The sequence below is a fragment of the Schistocerca nitens genome, chromosome 4, assembly GCF_023898315.1.
Source record: "Schistocerca nitens isolate TAMUIC-IGC-003100 chromosome 4, iqSchNite1.1, whole genome shotgun sequence".
Lineage (NCBI taxonomy): Eukaryota > Metazoa > Arthropoda > Insecta > Orthoptera > Acrididae > Schistocerca > Schistocerca nitens.
Window position 1 is genome coordinate 196786565 of NC_064617.1, and position 25743 is coordinate 196812307.

The 25743-nt window shown below is 39.1% G+C and overlaps 1 protein-coding gene across 1 annotated transcript in view; it reads left to right on the forward strand.

The window, feature by feature from the left end:
* Positions 1-826: 826 nt before the first annotated feature.
* The window catches only part of LOC126251661 (C2 domain-containing protein 3-like), a 71878-nt gene continuing 46961 nt past the window's right edge, over positions 827-25743 (forward strand). Inside the window, exons 1-4 of the mRNA XM_049952232.1 lie at positions 827-1114; positions 1201-1940; positions 22324-22454; positions 22785-22875. Of these exons, the coding sequence (XP_049808189.1) occupies positions 936-1114; positions 1201-1940; positions 22324-22454; positions 22785-22875 (1141 nt within the window). The 5' untranslated portion in view covers positions 827-935. The remainder of the gene's footprint in view (positions 1115-1200; positions 1941-22323; positions 22455-22784; positions 22876-25743) is intronic.

Below are 25743 nucleotides of genomic sequence, written 5' to 3' on the forward strand. Positions count from 1 at the left end.
AAGATGAAATAGGAGTGTCAATGTTACCGCCAGCCGTTCATGAGGAGAAATTGCCCTTCCCATACAAGTATTTTTTCTCATGATATGAAGGGTTACAAGCTTTAAGAGATAATTATAAGTTTCGACATCCATCCGCAAATAATTTCGCCAGTCGTTAGGTTCGTCCTGCAACTCTCTCAGTAAATTTACGTGAGAAAACTGCTTTCGCTTTAGCAGCCACTGTCTACACCATTTTGCCCGCTTTCTTTGTTTCCTGCGGTTGGTCTGAATGTTTTTTGCAACACAAGTTGCGAACACAGACCACAACAGAACTTCCTCCATTTCTATATTTCAAAATAACTGAATTAAATGTTTGACGTTTACGGGGAGCGTAGTCGCTTGCCACTGATATTTCTTTTCTACACCGACAGATGGCGGGCGAGTAGTAGATTGGGGTTTGTGTCGTGTGAACACACCACATTTGCAGCGATCTTTTGCATGTACAGACATCTGCACCGATGTCTGCGCAGACAGATCGTTGCGTGTGGACCGGGCTTTATATTGTATAATGTACCCAATACTCTCAGCTGAAAAATTTCAGTTGGAGCACATGGGCAAAAACTAAGATAATGAACTATATTTGATAAATTGTGTAATGAGGTATTTTGTCAAAAGAAACAAATAATGAATCGAATGTTTCAACTTATTTTTAAAAATAAAAAACATCGATTTTGGAAACTTTTTCGTCTTAGAAATCCTCGAATAGCGGAAAGTTCATCTAGCAAATCTTTGACTGAAATATCTTTCGACCATTGAAATAGTGTACCTGCGAAAGTTTATTGTAAGATGTTTGGAGAAGCTGTAATTGTCAGTAGTGTTTACAAATTCATTGTTTTGTTTCCGTTTGGTGCCACACTCAGTGAAAGTGGATCGCAAATAGACATGTTTTGTGTGAAATGAATGTCGCATTTCCTGTGAAAAATTCAACGTACGGTTCTTTACCTCCGTTAGTAGAAGGCGAAGTGTTTAGTTACTTGACATTAAAAGTTGATCACATTCTATGGAGAAAGAAGCCGCCCGGTGATATTGCTGTGTTAGCACGCTGGTGGGGAGACAGCACAGTACCTGTATTTAAGTAAGATAACACGTTTCGTGATAGCACTTATCGACTCCTCTAGTATTTTTGAAAAATTATTATTAATTGTCACCTATAATTTGCAGGCCCAGTGACGTGAGGAACAGAGGTGGACACCAGACATCCCAGTCGTTTATTTACGAAATAAAAGCACCAATTAACTTATTCGAAACATACTTGGAAGATAGCGACCATTTGGAACTGTTTGTTGTCCAGCGATGTTTGAATGAGTTAATTGGGACAGCAAAAATCAGTAATTTAAAAAAGATAATATATGAGAACCCTTATCAAGTTTATGTGCCAATTTTGAATTCTGTCAGTAAAGTTGGTGATTTACATGTGTGTTTCGTATTGCATAATGATGACCCCCTGTCCAGGAATTTCAACCACAAACAGGCGCAGTGTCCGGGTAACGAGACGCGGAAACAAATCAAATTTCAAACAGTAAACGCTAATAGTAATTCGTCTCTGGCTGGTCGAAAACATATATTACGAAGTGACGACCGTAATGAAAAGCATAACAAAGACACACACTGTCAGCAATATCATTCCTCCACGAATCTTACAGCACGTTGTAAATCGGATGGTGCACCGCAATCTGCAAGGAATTGCACAAACGATGCACTCCTCCTGAAAGTATTGACTCAAAGTGTTAAACTTCGTAACGCAATGGTGAAGTCTATTTTGGAAGACAACGATCTTCTTGTGAGAAACAGTGCTTTGACAGATAACGAAACCACAGTAAAAGAACGTAGTGCACTTAGGTCAGGAGAAAGTGTTGCTGTAAGTGTAGACCCTAGTGGAGGAGTTGTGGAGTACCTATTAGGTGAGTTTGCGACGAATTGATAATCTTGATAGTAAAACAGTGGTACTTGAATATACTTTTTTAACTGTCGAAAATAAAATATTATTTATATCTAACTTCACACACAATTGCCTGAAAAATTATTGCACATGTTCCCGAAATCTGGAGTTCACTGGAACAGTTATTGACTGATAAAAATGTACCCTTCAGAATCTGACATTGTTCCCCTCTCCATGCCCCCATGGATCAAATGAGACACTGGCAAACATACACAGCCAAACAAAGAGAACTATCTTAGAAGTAGTTTACTTGTTGATACATCATATTTTACAATGATAATTCAACCAACTGGACTTCAGTATGCGTAGCAGAACACACGTTGCATATAAAACTGTACCTTTGATATTGTGGTAGGGCATAAGTTTCAAAAATTTATCTTCTTGTCATAATTTAACTTGTTGACAGCCGTGACACTCATATTGAGAGTGAGTCTCCCGAGGACCATCTTCTAACTACTGAGAGTGCCACATCAGTTATATGTGACAAACCAGTATTTTCCTGTAGACCATGTCAGACAAATGCTCGCCACATCCTTCATGTCAAATTGAGCTGAATATACAGTCACTGAAGGTGATGTTATATTGCGGTCTGACTCTGGCCTCTCTTGAAGCTTTTGTCTGTGTGGTCTCAGCCTATAATGTGCAAGAAAAGAAGAAACTGACATACACACCGCATATACGAAATGTACACACATCAAAAAAAGTGTTACATCACACCTATATCCCACGCAAGTGTGTTTCTGTTGTGACTGTTCCAGTACCAATCGGAAGGTCAGCCCTGATACTGTTTGTAAACATATGCAGTCACCATGAGCCCTACATAAGGGTAGAATGCTACACTGAAATGGATTGCAGTATTTAAATTGAATGTAAAGCACCAGTAGGGAACCATTAGACATCTGCGAAACAATGAAGTGAACATCTGTCATCAGATGAAGGACATTCACAATGAATAAGCGAGTCCACATCATCACATTGTGCACAGAAGGCTTGTCAGCCAGGGAAGTTACTCAATGTGTGCACCAAAGTCAAGAAGATGTAGTCAATTCCAATTGATGGATAGTGTTGCGAAATTACGATACACAGTCCATCCAGGTTCAACCAGTGCACAGGGTGATGGAGATATTCAACTTTTGAGCCAAAGGCACCGTGGACTGAGTGCTGCAGAACTGAATTCAGGGTTCGAAGAGGCTACATGATGTCATGTACCGCATCAAACTGTCAGAAGATCATTGCATGATGCGAATCTCCTTTCCAGATGACTAAGGCAAGCAGTATGTCATACACTACAAAACCATGGACTTAATTACAGACGAGCAAGGAGTCGTGCAGAATGGACGGCCCAGGGTTGGCATTGGGTGTGTTTTCAGGTGAAACTCAGATCTGTTTGTATCCTGATAATCACAGACAATTTATTTGGAGACAACACAGTGATATTGAACGCCTTCAACACTGTGCCCCGCTTGGGCGACAAAGTGCTGGTGGAGTCCTGTCGTGGGATGTTTGAGCCAACATACACCTCTCGTGGCCAATGAGGGCAGTCTCATTGCTCTACGGTACAGGGACGATATACTGCAGCCAGTAGTGGGACTGTATCACCAACATTTTGGTGACAATTTCATATTGATGGCTGATAACTCATATTCTTATCATGGCATTCTCATAAACACATTCCTTCAGCATGCTAGGGAGACCGGAATGTAGTGGCCTGCCTGTTGACTGGACATGAACACACTCAAATGTGTGTAGGATTGATTGAATCAAGCTATTTGTGGACACTAACAGTGATCATGTGCTCTGTGTGTCCTACAGAGAATGGCCGTTGAAGAATGGAACAATTTGGACCTGGGCTGGCTTTATGATCTCATCGGTGGAATGCCATGATAGATTCAAGTCTGCTTCTGAGCAAGGGGACATTCCAGCACCTGCTGTGGTGGGGGGACCATGGGTAACAGATGATTTTGTCATTACAGGAATGTTCATTTTTTTGGTGATCTGAACATGTTGCAGATAAATGTATATGCATGTCTCGGAGCCAATTTTTTTTTTTTTCTCTGTGCCATGAATTTTGAAATAAAGGGGTGATGCAAAACTTTTGTTGGTATGTGTACCATGCATACTTTGCAAATAACATTTTTTTTAATGTTTTGTGTGTACTTCAAAGACTAACTGTCAGTTGGACAGGAGAATTACTGATGTTTTACGAAATAGTCCAAACAAATTAAATTCAGATTTTTACAGTAGCCTATACGGCCTATGATCACCTTAGCATTGTTGGCTCTGTCTAGTGACAAATCAGCTTCAAACTTAGACAATAGCTGTCTGCCATGCTGTCAGTTGCATACAGCCAATGAGGCCATGTAATGATACAATAATACCATACTAGCTGCATATGTCTGATGTATTCCACTACTTATAATTCCTGTTTCAAGATTGCAAGAAGTGTGAATTCCCACAAATCTGCTTCTTTCAACAGTGTCCGCAAGTCTCAGTGTAAAAATCCAAATGGCCCTGGAATGCCAGAGGGTGAAGGGTGTCACCTGTGTCTGTCTGATGTAGCCTGGCAGGAAAATACTGTCTGTCACAAATGACTGTGATGGTGGTATGAACTACTGCCATCCAAATCGACTCCATTGTCGCATCATTTCAGTGACCTCACTTTGTCTAGCTTTGACTGTAGAAGACAATTGGGAAATATGGTTAATATCTATACATAACAATCACAAATTGTTTGATCCCTTTGTGACTTACTCTGCTTAGTTGAAAAGAGAATTTGGAGCCTTAAGGTTTTTGTCTTCAGCACCTGAGGGCATACGGTTGAAGTCATCATTTTCTCACCCCTGAAAACAAGTTTTCAAAATCTCTGCAACACATAAAGGCAGCAGAAAGCATCATTTACATCTGTTCTAGCAAGTGTATGCTTCTTCATTGTAATCAATAGCCAGTTTACATCAATTTTTGGATAAAGTCCTTCTCTCATTTTCCACGTATTAAGATCTTCAGCAATATGCACTCACACTGCTCCTGCACGTTTACTAATGTCATCTACCCATCTTCCATTAGGTTGCTGTCTTCATCTTTTCTTATTTCTTGGAATTCGGTAAAGAGCTTACATTGTCTACCTTCCACCATTTGTCTGATTACATGTTTTCATCTCCACTTCATTTTCCTTCACTGCCGTCACAAGTGTCTTGCACTCCAACCTGTTCACTGATAAATTTTTAAAAATTGTTTTTACATTAAATGTTCTTGTCTCCTGACCATAAGTGCAAAGTGATAATACAGGAAACAGTCCCTTTCTGTTTTTACATTGGAACCTTTATTTTGAAAACTGTCAATAGTTTACCAAAAGCTATGTAGACTATTTTTACTTTTCCATTTATTTCTTATTTGCCCATCCAGCTGTTGTCTTGCCCCACATACAAAGACTCATCAGCTGCTTTTGTAGTTCCTTCCTAATTTGTAAAATTATCATTTCAGTATTTTGATTATGTACATCTTTTGAGTCTTATTAGAGTGTAAAAAATTTAGAAATAAACGAGACCATTCATTGAATAGAAATGTTCACTCAGCACAGTTTAGCTGTGGTACTTGTGTTTGCTGGCCGCTGTGGCCGAGCGGTTCTTGGCGCTTCAGTCCGGAACCACGCGGCTGCTACGGTTGCAGGTTCAAATCCTGCCTCGGGCGTGGATGTGTGTGATGTTTTTAGGTTAGTTAGGTTTAAGTAGTTCTAGGTCTAGGGGACTGGTGACCTCGGATGTTAAGTCCCATAGTGCTTAGACCCAACCTACTTGTGTATGTTTGTGTGTTTGTGTTTTCAAATACATTCCATTAATATTTCACTCAGTCTTTACATTCCCAGTTTGTGGGTCTGAAAACTTCCTCTAGTACTAATGAAAAGAATTGATAACATGAAATCTCTTTGTGGCATCTGACTTCTGTTTGATTTTGCAAGTTCCCTTTATCCTGATGAAGTTTAATCGAAGCTGCTGTATTCACATACATCTTTCAGTATACCAACAAGAAAACCTACACTTCAGGTTTGATCAGCTTTGAATATGTTGTAGTGTAAAGCAAAATAAGAGAGAGAGATTTTTTATATGTGCCCTTACAGCCATTAAGGGGGTGAAACACTCACCGCACACACGCACACACACACACACACACACACACACACACACACACACACACACATATATATATATATATATATATATATATATATATCCACATACACAGACATAAGATGATGTGACTTACCGAATGAAAGTGCTGGCAGGTCGATAGACACACAAACAAACACAAACATACACACGAAATTCAAGCTTTCGCAACAAACTGTTGCTTCATCAGGAAAGAGGGAAGGAGAGGGAAAGACGAAAGGATGTGGGTTTTAAGGAAGAGGGTAAGGAGTCATTCCGATCCCGGGAGTGGGAAGGAAAAAAGGGGGAAAAAAGGACAGGTATACACTCGCGCACACACACACATATCCATCCACACATACACAGACACAATGGAGGGAAACATTCCACATGGGAAAAATATATCTAAAAACAAAGATTCTGTAACTTACCAAACGAAAGTGTTGGTACGTTGATAGAAAAATAAGAAACACAAACACACACACAAATTTCAAGCTTTCGCAACCCACGGTTGCTTCATCAGGAAAGAGGGAAGGAGAGGGAAAGACAAAAGGATGTGGGTTTTAAGGTAGAGGGTAAGGAGTCATTCCAATCCCGGGAGCGGAAAGACTTACCTAGGGGGGAAAAAGGGACAGGTATACACTCGCGCACACACACATATCCATCTGCAGTTATGTACTTCCGCCTCGACTGACATCTCTCTACCCAAATTCTTTGCCTTTACGTATGTCTGCTTGTGTCTGTTATGTGCGGATGGATATGTGTGTGTGTGCGCGTGTGTATACCTGTCCCTTTTTCCCCCCCAAGGTAAGTCTTTCCGCTCCCGGGATTGGAATGACTCCTTACCCTCTCCCTTAAAACCCACATCCTTTCGTCTTTCCCTCTCCTTCCCTCTTTCCTGATGAAGCAACTGTGGGTTGTGAAAGCTTGAAATTTGTGTGTGTGTTTGTGTTTCTTATTGTTTCTATCAACATACCAATGCTTTCGTTTGGTAAGTTACAGAATCTTTATTTTTTTTTTTTTTGGTGACAAATTTAAAAAAATTAAAATAAAAGTTCTTTGTAAATTGGAGGGGGATGACTGCTAGCTTGTGCAGCAGGACATCAAGCAGAATCAGTGGTTGTTTGATGTTGTGGTCTTCAGTCCTGAGACTGGTTTGATGCTCCTCTCCAGGCTACTCTATCCTGTGCAAACTTCTTCATCTCCCAGTACCTACTGCAACCTACATCCTTCTGAATCTGTTTAGTGTATTCATCTCGTGGTCTCCCTCTACGATTTTTACCCTCCACACTGCCCTCTGATACTAAATTGGTGATCCGTTGATGTCTCAGAACATGTCCTACCAACCGATCCCTTCTTCTAGTCAAGTTGTGCCACAAACTTCTCTTCTCCCCAATCCTATTCAATATCTCCTCATTAGTTATATGCTCTACCCATCTAATCTTGGTGATGAGTAAAAATGTGTACTTGACCGGGTTTCGATCCTGGGATCTCCTGCTTACTAGGCAGGTGCGGTGACCACTGCACAATCCGGAACACAGCGTCATCACAATTGCACGGACTATCTCGGTATGCCTCATGGCCGATCCACACTACTGACGAGCGCTACTTATCTGCAGTCCCTGTATATTATACTCTTATTCGCTACTTAGATATTCCCACAGGAGGTCAGATGTATTTGTGCATTCACACTGAAGCAAGTGCATCCATTGCCCAGCGAGGCATGTGAATTATTTGAGTGCATGGTGTCTGTTCCTTTGAAGGAACGGCTGCGGGATCTGTGTGGTTTGTGTTCTTTTGAAGGAACAGATACTGTGCATTCAAAGAAGAGTCCTTTGATTTTTAATGTATGTTAAACATTGCACCCAGATTTACTGAAAAAGTCATTTTTTCCGAAATCCTCTCCCCCCTCACCATTTGGTTTTTCGTTTTATATTTGACCAATAGCAAAATGTATAGCATTGTTATGCCAAATTCTGACATATATGATGAAGTGGTATTCTAAAGACACATTTGTTGGGAATAAGCTAGATATATCTGTGCACTTGATGTGTGTCCAACACACACAGAAATATCAAGCTTTTGCAACCCACAGTTGCTTCATCAGGAACGAGGGAAGGGGAGGGAAAGACGACAGGATGTGGGTTTTAAGGGAGAGGGTAAGGAGTCATTCCAATCCCGGGAGCGGAAAGACTTACCTTAGGGGGAAAAAGGGACAGGTATACACTCGCACACACACACACACATATCCATCCGTACATAAACAGACACAAGCAGACATATGTAAAGGCAAAGAGTTTGGGCAGAGATGTCATTCGAGGTGGAAGTACAGAGGTAAAGATGTTGAGTGACAAGTGTTGTACGAGGGGCGGCAACTTGAAATTAGCGGAGGTTGAGGCCAGGTGGGTAATGGGAAGAGAGGATATATTGAAGGGCAAGTTCCCATCTCCGGAGTTCTGATAGATTGGTGTCAGTGGAAAGTATCCAGATAACCCGGATGGTGTAACACTGTGCCGAGATGTGCTGGCCGTGCACCAAGGCATGTCCACAGGGTGATCCTCATTACCAGCAAACACTGTCTGCCTGTGTCCGTTCATGCGAATGGACAGTTTGTTGCTGGTCATTCCCACATAGAAGGCTTCACAGTGTAGGCAGGTCAGTTGGTAAGTCACGTGGGTGCTTTCAGACGTGGCTGTGCCTTTGCTCGTGCACACCTTCCGGGTTACAGGACTGGAGTAGATGGTGGTGGGATGGTGCATGGGACAGGTTTTACACCGGGGGCGGTTACAAGGGTAGGAGCCAGAGGAGGCGCGCGCACACACACACACACACACACACACACACACACACACACAATGAGAGAGCACATAATTGTTCAGGTAAAAAACTGCTGAATGCACTTCGATTTTTTGCGACAGATATATCAGACAATTGCAGTGTCGTGAAAGGAGTTTCAAACAGAATCACAGTTTTTAAAGCAAAAGTGAGCATGTGTCTCTCATTTAGATGGCTTTTGTTCATTGTAACCACTCTTGTACTACACATATTTGGAAAGGTTAATGGATCAGTGAGAAGAGAACTGATTGTGAATGAAGGATTGAATTTTTAGAATATTATTTTTTAAATACAACTTAATGGTGTAATTACATGCTATAAGTACATCTGAAAAATGTTTGAAGAAATTTTTCCATGACGAAATGAATATGGTTGAATCATACCGGTCATTCTGGCAGGAACTGTTAAAATATTTATCTGGTGCCCATATTTATCAAAGACTTTGAGTATTTATTCCTTCTCCATGAGTCAAAAAATAAAGACAGATTTTTCATTCACATTAGGTATATAAGCATGTTCGAACCATTTCCTTGTGAGCTCCGATATCAATTTATGAGATATAGAAGTGAACACAAGGATATTATCTGCTTTGTATACATTTTTTTTAGCTTTTGGTCTGAACTTGCCATCTTTTAATTTCAAAACTATGATCAAGGGGGATATCAAATTTCCGCTTGCAGGTATAATTGGCTGTATTGTATTACTATGTTAAGGCATTTAGAGATTTTGTTAGAATTTTCAATTTTTGATATTTGTCCTCCATGCATTTCCAAATTGAAATCTGATTTGTCAGAATCATACATACTGGCCTCTCCAATCAATAAAATTTTCAGTTTCACAGTATCCACAATTTCACAAGCTTTTCCCCTCGGTTCTTCTTCATTCACAAATTGCACTTGAGTGACAAATTTATTGATTTTCCTTGTTCTACCTTAAAATTATGTATCCATTTTGAGGAAGCCTGGAACAAACATGGTAAATTATATTCATCCCTCTCTTGTAAAGCCCACCTCATTATATCCAGAACATGTATCGGTACTCATTTGTCCATTGTAATTTGAAATTTAGCTTACACATACTTGGAAATACCTAACAAATTTTCATTTCTTGTTCCACCTGCAGCAATTTGTGCTTCCCATTTATACAGAGCTTCTTTTTTTGTGACCTCTCTGTATCTATGTTTTACAGTTTCAAATTCGTTCTTACCAGTGTGTCAAAATGTAACAGCCTGTTGATTATACTCAATGTCTATGTCACATTCTGCTTTTCTTTATCATCTTGTAACATTTCTTCATAATGTTCTTCAATTAGAATATGATATGAAATTGCACTAGCATCTTCAAACACTAAAGTAATCTGACATTCCACAAATATGTCATTATTAGTAACATATTTAATCAAATCTTCTAGCTGTGATGTAAAAGTAATTTCTTCAGTAGTGATCATAGTGTCCACATTATATTTTGGCTGATCAAACTTTGTTTTGTAAATGCAGTATATTTTTTGGGTTCATTGACATTTTTGCTGTAGGGGCCTATGTGTTTTTTTTTGAAGTTATGAACCGAGAAAAATGTAGTGCGTGTCCAACACTAGGCATGTGAACATCACAATAAGTGGTGCAAAGCAGGCATTCCAGCACGCAGCATTTCCCTCATATTCCGCTACCTGTGTGTTTGGGTAAGGTTGGTCGGCCTTCAAACACTAAAGTAATCTGACATGCCACAAATATGTCATTATTAGTAACATATTTAATCAAATCTTGTAGCTGTGATGCAAAAGTAATTTCTTCAGTAGTGATCATAGTGTCCACATTATATTTTGGCTGATCAAACTTTGTTTTGTAAATGCAGTATATTTTTTGGGTTCATTGACATTTTTGCTGTATGTGTGTTTTTTGAAGACATGAACCCACAAAAATGTAGTGCGTGTCCAACACTAGGCATGTGAACTTCACATCCCTCTCCTGTCATGAAATTGGAATTGTGCATTGTGCACAAAATCAAGGTGAATTCAGCATTTTTTGGCCTGAAAAATTCTGCGCTTCCTCATTATTGTAGGGATTTACAAGAAACTTACAATAATAGTGTATAAACTATTTTAAATGTAACATAATTAAAACTGAAAAAAATTACAATGTGGGAAAAATAATTACACCAAATGTAAAAAATGGGAACACAAATACAACATAAGATACACACACACACACACACACACACACACACACAACTCACACACACATGATGACAGTCTCTAGCTGCTTGTGTGGTGTCTAATTCTGATGAAGGCCTTCTTGGCCAAAGGCTTTGTTTGACAGTCTTTTTGTTGCAGCTATCTGCGACTCAACATCTCCACTATGTGGTGAGCAGCAACCGTCCTTTTCATAGTATTGTCATTATTCCATCCTGGACTTTCCATTGTTTGACCTCATCATGTATGATTGAATTTGGTATTAACGATGCTGTATGTTTTGCTATTAGTTGGATATCAGGAATGAAAATCGGAGCAGTGGGGCAGAAAAAAATAACTTTTTCGACAAATTTGTGTGCGCCATTGTAACATCATTTTTTTAAAGCTGGCGTTTGACTTGCTTAACAGAGTTGTATGGGTATGTATAAAAAAATATGTGTAACTTATTTTGCTCTATACTACAACATATCCAAAGCTGATCCATATCTAAGTGTATCCTTTGGGTAGGTTTACTTGTGAGATACATTGAATCAAAGCCTCATTTCATGGGCTTTTGGAAGCTAGATCTTATTGAAATTGAAAGAAAATATTTTTCAGAATGTATGAATTCCAGGCAAAATGGTAATTGATTATCATTGCTCTGTTCTGTCATTACATTCACAGTCTGCAAATGACTCATTTTGATGTAAGCTCAAGAACAAACTCTTAGTCACCCCTTAAAAGAGCACACTTCAGCACAATGGTGCACTGTTGATGTGCAGTACTGGTACTTTGTGATTCTTCACCACAGATGTGTATGTGCCATTTGGTAGTGTGAAATTGAAGATGGATCGATGTGGAGATGTGATAGAATGGCAAAAAGGAGCTATCATATTTGGACGTGCCCATGACTACACCATGGGTGAAGTTGCCCAATTTGTTGGTGCATCAAAATTAACTGCACAATGTATTTAAAAGTGTGGTCCACTCACAGCTGTGTAACATGGCATTAACATAAGAACAGTTGTCCTACAACAGTTCTAAGTGACAGGGCCCGAAGATAAGTGTCACGCCTTGTCAATGACATTTAGTTTCAAACATGACATGAGTTGCTGCGTTCAGTGCATGCACGTCTGTTTCAAGCTGTTTTGGAGTGAACATTGTGAAGAGAATTGCATGTGTTGGACATTTGGAGTGGTTACTTAAACAAGATGCCATTGTTCACTGCAGCATATGAAGCTGCACAGCTTCAGTGGGCCAAACAAAACAGAAACTGGACTATAGCTGACTGCTGGCATTCATTGTGGTCAGATGCATTGGGATTTTGCCTCTTGTCCAAGGATGCAAGGTGTCCAGTGAACTGATTGTCCAATGAGGCACTTAAACTGCGGTTTGTGGAGGACCAAAGGGCAAAACTGAACATTGTGATACCTCTCATCAGCTTTGATCCATGTCATCATCAGCATGGTGGACTCCCATATTTCAAGCATATACTGTATTGGCAAACATGACGTCTCACATTACACGTGCGAACAGGCACAAATATTAGGTCGTTGTATAAGTTCATATAGTGTTTTTACTTGGCAGTTTGGTATGCTGGTTGCCTTTGGTTTGTTTATTGAGTGTCATTTTTTATTTGTAGCTCACTGTTGCTATTTGAGTTTATGTACTGTCATTTCATGATTTGTAGATAGTGAGTGGGGCTGTGGGCACTAGAAAATGGGGTGCAAAGTTGAAAAATTGGAACATTTCTGACATATTCTTCTGTTTGAGTTCAGTAGAGGGGTAACAGCAGCCAGAAACATCTGCGCGATGTCTGGGGACAATGCCATTGGATGAAGCATGGCAAGGAAATGGTTTTCTTATTTTAAGAAGGGGCATTTTGACGTTAGTGACTCTCCACGAACAAGAAGACCTTCGGGGTGTAAAGAAGGTCATTTAAACACATTAATCTACAATGATTTGGGTCATTGTATTCGAGAACTCGCAGATGTGATCAGCTGTGATCATTCCGCCATGGTGGGACATTTGCATTCAGTGGAGAAGATTCAAAAATTGGAAAATTTTGGAAATTTGTGGTAAGGCCTTATGGTACCAAACTGCTTAGGTCATTGGTCCCTAAGCTTATGCACTACTTAATCCAACTTAGACTAACTTATGCTAAGGACAACACACACACGCACACACACATGCACACACACACACACACACACACACACACACACACACACACACACACACACACACACACCTGAGGGAGGACTTGAACCTCTGACGGAGGGAGCCAAAAATTGGATGTATGGGCACTGCATGCTCTAAGCCAAAATCACAAAAATCAGCAAATGGCCATATTCTCTGCTTGCTGGTCATTAGTTGTTCGTGAAAAACACCAACTATTCCTACTCTGTATTGTTACAGGAGATGAGAAATGGCGTCATTATGCTAACATAAGGGGTATGGGAGGGGGAAGAAATGGTTGTGCCATTGTGCCCAAACAAAGCAGCAACTTCCCATGTAAAGACCTGTGCACATCTGCAAAAGACAATGCCGTGCGTGTGGTGGAACAGCGATGTTGCTTCCATAAGCTGTAACTGTCACTGCTGACAATTATTGTCAACAACTGAGACATCCTGCAGACGCAGTCCAAGAACAATGACCAGGAAGACTCTGAAGTGATGCTGCTCATGATAAGGCCTGTCTGCATTCTGACAAAACACACTATTCAGGATTTGGGTTGGGAAGTCATTCCACACCTACCTTATTCAACTGATCTTGGGTCCTCAGATTTTCAACTTTTCCACACTCTACTGAACAATGTTACAGGAACTTCATTTCCAGATGAAAATGCCATCCAAACATGACTTGACGAGTTCTTCGCCTCAAAACCACATTATTTCTACAGTTGCGCAACTGAAAAGTTGCCCCAGTGTTGGCAGACTGTTGTAAATAGTGATGGAGAATATATTATTGATGATTAAAGTCTCTGTTATGTTTATGTACTGTGTTTATTAAACTTATGGACAAACACTGTGAATTTGTGCACCAACCTGATAGGATGAGGAATATTTTACTGCAGAATTGCAATGAAACTAAATGGGACAACTGTGAAAATGGGGGGTTTTGGGTGGGGAGAAATGAAAAATATGACAATTATAGTAATGAAGCCATACCAAAACACATAGGCCTACTAATCCAAAAATCAAGCAAACAAAATCCTCAGCAATAAAATAAAATTAAAAAAAAACAAGGTATCGGAAATTTACCTTGACCTATATAGCTCAAATGGTGTCTACCGTACCATGAACCTACAAATAGCTCCAAAACGTTGAATAGAAATTTTACTTGACCTCTATAGCTTTAATGAAATCCACAGTATCAATAAACTCTGCAGTACCAAAAAGCCACACACAGTGTGAGAAATCCTGTATGTAACACTTCGCTTGATCTTTATAGTGAAAATGAAATTTGTGGTACGACAAAACCAAAACTCACTCATATGACTACTGTTGGAAACCTAATGTTACCAAAGTAGATAAAACAGACTCTGTGAGACCAAGCAACCACAGTCCAACATAATTACCAACAACTAACAACACAAATTCTTTAAAAAATTGAGCTAACTACAGTTTTCAGTACTCAAGAAACATGCAATTATGTGCACAAACACACATATTGTACATACGACTATAAATAATAAGACCATAGAAATATACTTAGCAACCAAAGTCAGCTGCCCATGAATCTAGCAATAGCAAAAAATAACATGTCTCCAACAAAGTGTCTTAAATGGCCAGCCTAGGCTTCTCAAACCAGTAACCTATCCAGATAGCGCACCACATGTTGGTGCGCTGACAGTGATACATATACTGGCCCCTGGACTAAAATACAGCAACTTTGGTCAATCTCATACCTTCTCCACAAATTTAACACTTCACATATTCAGCAATTAAACTGAGCAACTTTAGGAATTTAATCAGGGTTAACATGTCATCCCCCATTGTGGCATGCAGGGACTTACTCATGGTCATATCATAACTAACAAAAAATGAAGCATAAAGTAATATCTCCAACCATAATCAACACACTGCACTAATAATTAAAAGTCCAAAAACTGCCTATTGCTGGAAACATCAAAATAACTCACTAACAAACCATCACAAACTCTTCCAATATTATTTTCACAAACGGCACTCATGGAGTACAGTGAATCACTAACATCACTTGCAAAAAGTTTAGAAACACAAACATCCCGCATCAGAGAGTGCTACTGCATACTCTGGCATACACTCTTCAAGGCCGGCCACGGTGGTCTAGCGGTTCTAGGCGCTCAGTCCGGAACCGCGCGACTGCTACGGTCGCAGGTTCGAATCCTGCCTCGGGCATGGATGTGTGTGATGTCCTTAAGTTAGTTAGGTTTAAGTAGTTCTAAGTTCTAGGGGACTGATGACCCCAGATGTTAAGTCCCATAGTGCTCAGAGCCATTTGAACCATTTGAACACTCTTCAAACTTGATCCATTTTAAATATTTCACACTACCATGGCATGGCACGACACAGTTGTGTCATATATCTAAGCAGATAGCTGGTACCGCAAACTGCAGTTGACTCTGTAAGCGGTTGGGCTGGTGATGTTTTGGTGGTGTTTTTATGCCATGACTTAGTGCTTGTCTTTCAGATTACTATAAACATGAATTGGGATGTTTATTTCAACATACTGCATTACCAAGTACTACCATTTCTTCTGTGTCTTCAATTTGGTGGCAACACACATTCTTGGTTCCAAGAACACTCGGGCAAACAATAGCATTTTGTCTGGCCTTTTAAATTAACTCCTCTGAGTCCCATAGAACATGCCTGAAACTATTTAGAATAGCAGATAAAACATAGCAGCCAGCATCCTCACAGTTTGGAAACTGTGAAATCTAATGATTAATGACTGGCCTCAGGCAAATGTGGCTTACCTGAAGAAACTTATTGACTCTTTTTCTCGATGAATTGAGGCTATTATGAAAGTTACACAAAGTGTTACAAACAGTTGGTGTTATAGCTTCTGAAATGAGCAATTTGTGTCCAGAGTACTTATATTGTTATGAAAAGTCATTGATGGATATAAATAACTGTAGGTGTACAGATAATAATTCACAAAGTTGAGGTATTGAGTGGTAATAGCCACATAAACAAGACTGGAAATATGTTGATGAAATTTGTTATACACCTAACATACGTATCTGCTTTATTTTCCTCACACTCTTATAATTTCCAGTTGTTCCTAAGAGACAGTTTTCATCGGTTCTCACATCTTCTCAGAGACATTTTCAACTAGTTCAATATATTTTATCATGTCTATGTTATCATTTGTGTGCAACTTGTCCACTTTAACAGTTGCCTTGTTCATTGACAGTTTATTTTCTCGTTATGTCTTTCTGTCTGCTATGTTTTGCTGTTTGCAGCATTAGTAGCTTTATTAAATGATTACATGTTCCATATATGTAAAATATAATCTTTCAGCACTAAAAATGTGATACTTATTAGAATATTCCTGGCTTTTGTGCCATGGTTGAATCATTGTTGTGGAAATCTTAAATGTTTCATTCCTATCTGTGAAGGATGTCTTGAAATGGGACTGTAGCTTCTATGACGCTATCATGTTTGACAGCAAGCAAGAATGTTAGATTGTACATGGCCCTGCAAGCAGGAGCAGAGCGGCTGTGTGCAGCTGTAACACTCTCTGGCTACTGAGTACTAAGCAAGGGTGTGAATCAGACTTTCATAGAAGCTACAGTCCAATGAAGATGTCCTCCACAGATGTGAATGAAACATTGGCTTTCTCGAAGAAATTGATTTGACCGCAGTACAGTAGCCCAGACTGTTTTAATAACTATTGTTTCATGTGTGTGTCTATCTCATGTAAATTCATCTACTCTGCATTTTTGTCTTATTGCCTGATAGGTTTGTTTCATGTTAGCTTTGTATCTGCTTTTACTCTGATACTAAACAACTTTAAAATGTCAAGTGCTCATAGCCTATGGTCTTCGATCACTAGAAATTCTAAAGTAGTTTATGACTCACATCTGTGCAATTTCTGTACTATTGGATAAAATACAGACAGTTCCATTTTAATTCCATCTGTCTTTTCACAAGTTAATTTTTTGTTTGTTTTCTGGAGGAATATTGTATAAACCTAGGACCATTATCATTAGTGGTATCTTATCCAAAATTTCCAACTGTAGCTTAACTTCCTTTTGCATTCTGTCCCCTTCAATAACTACTTATAGCAGGATATATTGTCGATATAAGTTTTGATAACTCTTTGAAGAAATCTTCTGTTCTGTAAAATTATTAGAGTAATGTACATGCGGGCATCTTTTGTTTATTTTTAAAACAAATCTTGTTACTCTGAGATTTCTTCAATCCCATTAAAATGATTTTTAATTTTCTGGTTTACAACAAAGCCTGCATCTGAATTTCCTTCCTGCTCTATGAGTCTTGTCATGATATTAATAGTGCTTGGTTTTCATTTTTATGACAGACTTCTGATTATTCCATTACATCCCAATTGAAGGTGTTCATATTTAACTGCTGTAAGAATGTGTGTAAGAAAGCAGTTAATGTTAAGCCTCCTTATTGTCTGTGGACCAAAACAGATAAGTTCAAAATTGGACTTGGTAAAGGCAGAAGTGACTATCCAAGGGGGGGGGGGAGGGGGGAATACCGTGCACTTATTGTCTTTCATACAAACTGTGGGAGAAGTAAAGAAGGAATGAAGCCAGTAAATGGGGAGGGAAGGTGGAGCGGTGGAGGCAGTCGTGCAAGGTGCTCACAGGACACCAAGGAATTCACATGGAAAAAGCTCCAGTACAGAACATGACATTATACTGCAAAAACATTTAAGTCTGTTTGCTTATTCTTTCACACCCTTCAAATCTCACATGACCTTCTACAAGGAGCAGGAGACTTTTTATGACTGTAACACATCATATGCAAGTCCAGGAGAGAGATGAACTTCAACTGCAGCTCCTTGCAGTTTAGAGGCCAAGAAAAAGATGTAGAGCACTGGGAGACAGTCACAGGCAGCTGTTCCATCCTAGGCTTTCTGTCCAGTGTGTGACAATCTAGACTCCTAGCTCGAAAAGATCAGTTTCTTTAATTGTATCTCTCACAGACACCAGCATAAGCATCTGCATTCACCTAGGACATCGTATTCCAGTAATTGCACCAGTACCTCTTATTCCATATGGACAAGGCCACCTGTGATTGCAACCATGTCCTAGGTCAGTTCCTCTGCAACTGCCGCATAGCATTTTATGTTATCATGACCACCAATAATTATCTGCTTGTATGAATGGCAATTGGTTTTGCCCAATTGCTTGTGGTCACGAATTTGATTAGGGTGAAGTGGGGTAAGTGTAACCACATTTTGGCATAGTTCAACTTTGACACCAAATTGCTAACTTGTTATTGAAGATATGATTTTGAAATTTCTCATGCTTAAAGTTTGACTTATTGACTTTTAAACAATATACATTTTGTTTTTGAAAGAAAAAATTATATGGTCAAATAATTGTTTTCAAAATTTTGTGTTGTGAGGTTACACTTGCCCCATGGTTCGGGGCAAGTGTAACCCTGCATTGTTGTACCCATAAAGAGCATTGTAAAAGAGACTTGGGGTAAGTGACCTGATTACCCAATTTTTACTGAATTTGAGGATTTTTAAATCATTAAAATATCTTAAATTTTACTCAAGATATGAACTTTTTTGCACACGCCTCTTTGTATATTATGAAATACACAGAAAATGTTAGCTAAACTAAAAAATAAGTGTTAGCCTAAACCATAAAGCACTGAAACAGAACGCATCATAGACGATTTATTTTTGTTTTAGGCCATTAATTTATTAGTTTAAATTCTACAAAAGTAATATTTTTTTCTTTACTAGGCAATTTAACAAAAACCATAAAATATCTAGTCTCAAGAGAAAAGAAAAGATCACTTTATAAGTCACTTTCTATTATTTTTCACGGTAATTGAACTAAAGTTGTTGGCAATTTGTGTTTAATGCTAAACTGCCCTAATTCAACTTATTATATTCACACTTAGGCCCTAACTATTATTTAGTCACTGAATGTTGTATGAATCAAATGTAACACCAAATGTCAGGTCTCCCTTGTGACCCAAAGTAGGCCCAGGCAGCACTGAAATGACATCAGAGGAGGGAACTTGTATCTCATCTCTTCTATCAGGCCAATAGAATGTGGTGCCATGCTTTGTCTTATTTTTGCATCTGAAGAAAATCACTTCTGGATCTCCTAAATCAATAATTTTGGTAACTTGGCCAATAAAATGAACTTTCTTACATTTTGTTGCAAAAGCTACCAGAACATACTTTCCAACTGTAATTTTATCTTTGGCTTCAAAAAAGTTTGCCTCTTTCTTTTTCTTCTTCTTCTTCACAGCTTATCATTTCTTTCCTGAGATCATCCATTGTTATCATCTTCATCACTACATATTAAAGATAGGCCTCCTTCAGTTTCACTTTCTTCACTTGTTGATTGAACTTCCAGTCTTTTTTTCTTGTTACCCCCGTGAGCAATCAGGGATTTTTTTTTCCACAACATTCTGAGATGCCATTTCAGATAAAGTAACAGCACTTTGTTTGGAAGATTTACTTTTCATTACCAAGCCCTTTTTATGCCGATAATGCTTTTTTGTTTTGCTTTCTCCTTATTATTCTTGTTTCCTTTAAAATCTTTTTCTTTATAGATGGCATCGTGAAAAGTGATAACTTCAGCTCCTGGTGCACTCCTTTTCTTCTTTGTTTTACCTGTGGGACTACACTGTTGGACTGTTTCCAATAATAACCTTTCAAATGACGAATCAGAAGTTCCAGAACATAATGAAACATTGGTTAGCTTGGGAATGGTTGAGAAAGAACTCTGGTACTGGGAGAACTACAGGGCTCAGTAGATGTAGGCCTATAAAATTCTGGAGGTTGTTCAGCAAAATCTGAGTACTTTCTGTTAGAGATGTAGCTTCCACACAGTCTATGGCTGCATTATCGTGAGCTGGCAATGGATTTGTTTCTGCCAAAGATTTGGTATGAGCTACATATCTTTTATATGCCTCCGGATCATATTTAGTTTTATCAATTACTTCTCTACTGTAAGGGAATATTCCTGCTTTTTGAAAACCACTTTTCAACAATTCCACTTTTCAACAATTCAGGTGGTGTTTCATTCCATACAGCAGTGAGGAAATTGGAAAAGTCACGTTTGCTAATTTTTAGCCCTTGATGATGTCTCTGGTGCCCGCATCTTGTGGCCCGCATCTCGTGGTCGTGCGGTAGCGTTCTCGCTTCCCACGCCCGGGTTCGATTCCCAGCGGGGTCAGGGATTTTCTCTGCCTCGTGATGGCTGGGTGTTGTGTGATGTCCTTAGGTTAGTTAGGTTTAAGTAGTTCTAAGTTCTAGGGGACTGATGACCATAGCTGTTAAGTCCCATAGTGCTCAGAGCCATTTTTGATGTCTCTGGTGATGAGTTAACTTTTGGTCCCAAGTAGATTTCACACACAGGAAGGCCAGTTTAGTTGATCTAGTGTGATGGCAAAAACAGGGTTACAGCTTAAATAAATAAATATGTTTCGGTAAGTTTGTTTGGGGCAAGTGTAACCCTCCTGGTTACACTTGCCCCAGCCGATTGGTTACGCTTGCCCCACATGGGAAAAAGTTGGGGTAAGTGTAACCATGCCTGGCATATCAAGAGCTTTATCAGTAGAGTAAAATGAATCTCATATTTGAAATTATCATGCAAAAGTTAGTTTGTAACCAAAAAATTGTGCAGTTATCTTTAAAACTGCAAAAATGACAGACCACCAAATTCTTAGCATGTCACTCTCTCGCAGAGTGAAAATGTAGACATCAATTCAAGTCCAAAAATTAATTACCAATTTATGTCAGATTTGACAACTTATGGTTAAATATAACAAGGAAAGGAGTAAATTAACATGTGTGATAGGTCAGAGGTAAAAATACAGATTCTTCAAGGCACTATAAGCCGTGGTTACACTAACCCCATGGTTACACTTACCCCACTTCACCCTACTCCCGTCTGTTATAGTCTGTTTAGTTTATTTGAAGTCAGAATGAAATAGGCTGCACATTGAATAGAGTTGTAATGGTGTTGTCCTGGATGTAATATAATCTCAAAACGTAGACTCTCATTCTAATCTAGGTTAAAATATTTTAGCAATATTATGAAATGGAAAGTTGCTAATCACCATATAGTGGAGATGCTGAGTTGCAGATAGGCACAACAAAAAGGCTGTTCCACATAAAGCTTTCAGCAAGTAAGGCCTTTGTCAAAAATAGATGACACACACACACACACACACACACACACACGATTGTGCGTATGAACACAGCTCAGACACACATGTATTAGATTTACAGTATCTGAGGTGGTAAATTCATCTAAGCTGAATGTAGCAATTTTTTGCCATTGAACTGGATCAATGAGCAAGTATTAGAAAATGTTCTGTCAATTCATATGGGAGTCTCTAGGGGGAAGATGCTATTTTCATGAAACAGCATTTTGTACCTGTTTTGATTCTTTCAATTTTTAGTTTAGCACCAGTGATGACTGTGTTATAGTCGAAATCCAGATCTGCAAAAAATTACGGACTCTGCGACTGACTGTTGTACTCCTTTACATTTGAATATTCAAGAGTTGCACCACTGATATACGGTTGATTAAAATTTAGTTACTATAAATAAAGTGTAACTGTTGACTGACAGAAACATCCCGCTGCCACCAACATAAATCTCACATAACTGCATAGATAACACAAGAGAATCAGGTCTTGTATAGAAGCATATACACTATCACTTTTCCCTTGCTCCATTTGTGAGTGGAATGGTAAAGAAAATAACTAACAGTGCTACAAGGCACTCCCCACCATACACTGTATGGTGGCTTATGGACAATGGCTGTTGATGTAGATAATGCTTTGTAAAAACTTAATTTTATAATAATAAAATTAATTTAATATTGCCTCAAATTGTGTTGTACATAAATAAGAAAAAAGTTTTGAAAATTAATTGAAAATTGATTTTGGTTTGTATCTAATTATTAAAACAAGTGATATCTTGTACCTTGTAAGTGATTTGTGTATAACATTCATTGATAATTATAATCCTGTCTCACTGCAGGTAAAAAGATTGGTTCAGAAAGTAAAGACAATCACGAGGCTTTGCGGGGTCTGGCGGCACCAATGCCTGATCGACTTAAATTAATGGAAAATACAGACAAAATGGATGACAGTTTTGTCAAAATAAAACATGTAAGTTTCCTAGTGATGCGTATTAAGAACGTAGTAATTTCAACATAACTTTTCACTCATCTGTTAAGTTATTGAAATAGGAAAATAACATTGGCTGTCTTGTTTTTAATATCAAATTAATCTATTAGGTTATTTTTCTATTAAAACTGCCTGCCTGTGGCTTATGTATTGCTCAGCTTTACATTTGTTTGTGAAGTCCTCTAATGTGTGTCTATTTCTAGCAGCTTGTATTCTATGAATGTAATTTAATACAAGAATGATTATGCATGTTAAGGTACTATTTTGATAGGAATTCAAACAGATACATTTAACTGCTGTATGGTTTTACAGGTCAGAGAAAAAGAAGTGATCCCATTTGATGGAATATCCCGTAGTGAGCAACAGGATAGTCAGTCAAGTGCCCCTTCTGAAAACATTAAATGTAAGTTGATTTCAAGTGAGTACGATATGTTGACTTTTGTTACAACAGGATTACATATGTAATGGGCATATATTCGTGTTCTAGTGGATGGTCTAGAGTGGTGGCAAACTATCTCCAATGGAATTCTCACATTGGTCTTCAGGAGATTGAAGGATGATTACGCTATGTAAGAAATAAAACTCAATGTTTGTCTCCCAACAGTGTAGTAAAGGGATACTTAACCAGTCAAACTTTGAATTTCAAAGGGACAGTCTACTGAGTCATTTATTTACACATTTATTGGCACATAAAATCTTATCATGATTAAATATTACCAGTTTGAATCTTTGTGGCTTATTGAAGTTATTTGTTTGTGTCAGTTATAATACTCTATTAGAGGAATTAAGATTTTAAGGAATACTTACTTCAGGATATGCCTGATTTAGTTTGTATTAAAGAAACACAATTTAAAAAATGATTGTAGGCTGCCCAAGAATACAAAGATCTAGGTAGATAATTTACATGGAAAGGAATTACAATGTGACCTCCATGTCCTATCATTGCCTGAACATTGCTCTTGATTTATGTTAATGACCTGCCATCATTGGCCGAACATTGTTCTTGATTTATGTTAAAGTGCGCGTCATTTATGTTGGCGGCTGAGTTTAGGTTCGTTCTGCGCATCTGACGTCACAAAACAGTCAATGAACAGAGAATGGCGTTGCCAGATTTCGACTGCAGTGCAGAGCACGGACGAGTGTCTCCAGTTGTAGAAACGTTCAGTCATAAATAAAGTAATAGAACAAAAGCAATGTCTTGATAGCAGACTTTCTTTTATAGGAAGTTTGGAAAAAGCATTCTTTATACCAGTTGCTTCATATTCTATTAATTACTTAAACCAAACAAGCAATAAGACTCCTAACTCAGGCGATAGCAAGGAAAGGTGTTTGTATCAATCTCACGAACCGCTTTTTCGCAATAAAGAACAGTGGTAATTGTTTATTTCCTATTGTACTTCGACGAAGCATGAGTAATTCATAGTCATACCAACAGTGTTTGTCAGTATTTTGCGTGACGTGTTAGAGTCCGCATGGAGTATTACAGCCTGACGAACAACGTTAGCGTAACGGTTAAGGTGTTGGGCTACAAAGCGAAAGGTTATGAGTTCAAACCTTGTGCAGTGCATAATATTTTCTTTATTTAAAAACAATATTGAAGTGTCTTACTTCACAAATTTTATTCGTTTGAATGCAGTTTCTTGAAATTTCTAGTGCTTTGTCTCTTCATTAACCCTTTCGCTGCTGCAGACACGTGCTCCCCGCATTCCGCGCTGTGCGCGATTTTGTCATCATTGCACTGCTCGCCTGTGCAGACACATAGTGTTCCCACTGCTTTGACACACTTATCATTCGATTTCACAAAAACTATTTGGCCCAAAAGTTTTTGTGGAATCGAATGATAAGACTGTCAAAGCAGTCGGAACACCATGTGTCTGCACAGGCGAGCAGTGCAGTGACAAAATCGCACACAGTGCGGAATGCGGCCTTGGTGGCTTTACTTCATGAACTGCGCGCTCCCCCCTAAACCTAAGCTTGCGCACTATGCTATACCATGGCGCTGCTTCTCTTGACGCGTGCGTTGTGTGCAACTGGCAACACAGCAATCTCCCGCGTCTGGACGGGCATGCGCGAGCCGCCAAGATAAAAGAATTGAACTATAATGACCTGCCATTAGTCCTGTTTGCAGGTGGTATAAGCATTGTTATTAAGACGAAGGAAGAGACATCAATAGAAAAAATAGAAAATTATATTTTGGGGTATGTTACGGACTGATTTTACACAAATGGATTAGTTTTGAACTTGGAGGGTGGCAGAGGGAACTACAGCTCTTCCAGTTTTGTACTGTTCAAATATCCCACCTCCTGTTAACCTAGTAAACAAGCATGAAATAATAAACAGGGTAGAAAATTGTAAGTTTGTAGGTGTGCATATTGATGAAAACTTAAGCTGGAATAACAATGTATGAGGAAAGATTGGAAAGTAACATATGGTAATTTTACTACCAAAAAATTCATTAGGTAATGAAACAAAAAATCTCAAATGAACTTACATCTTTTGCCTACTTTTTACGTAGTCACTAATACTCTCGACACGTTTCTCCCATTGTGGTACCAGTTTCAATATGTCCTGTTCGCAGAAGTCCATTTGGTTGGGATATAGCCATGTCCAGACTGCTGATTTCATTTCCGCATCTATTGCAAAGCATTGGCTGACAAGGAATTTTTTCATGGGACCAAAACAGATAAAAGTCTGACTGTACAAGGTTCGGATTGTATGGCCCTCCCACGGGGGTCCACAGTCCCTTTTGTGGGTACGTGTGTGGCGCGCACAGGGCCCCGAGCTACTGCAGTCACCTTCCTTTTTCCAGACTGCGTTATTGTCCCTGTTCCCCTCCTTCCCTGTCCTTGCTCCTTTCTTCCTGCACCCTCCCTTCGCTCATGGTGGACTTCTTTATATCGACCTGGCTATCCTCCTGGCTTTGTTTTTGGTATGTGCTATTGTTTAGTTTGCTGTTTCCATACCCTTTTTGGCCCCCTTGGGGTTTGACCTCCATTTCCAACGTTTTCCATTCAGTGTGAGCCATTTGGGGATGAACTCCCAACCTAATTTCCATGGTGCAGGCTCCTCTCCCCCTCCCCTCCCTTTTCCCCTTGCACCCTGGCCCCCTTCCTGCTAGGTCACCAGTACAGTAGCCAATCTGTGTGGTGGGCCTGTTAAGTACCCACTTGGCTGAGCCCCCTGACAACACAGGGATCACACTGCTAGTACCTGAGCTGTTGACGCCTTGTGTATGCCAAGGAGTCGACGCTCACTTTGGGGCATCGAAACT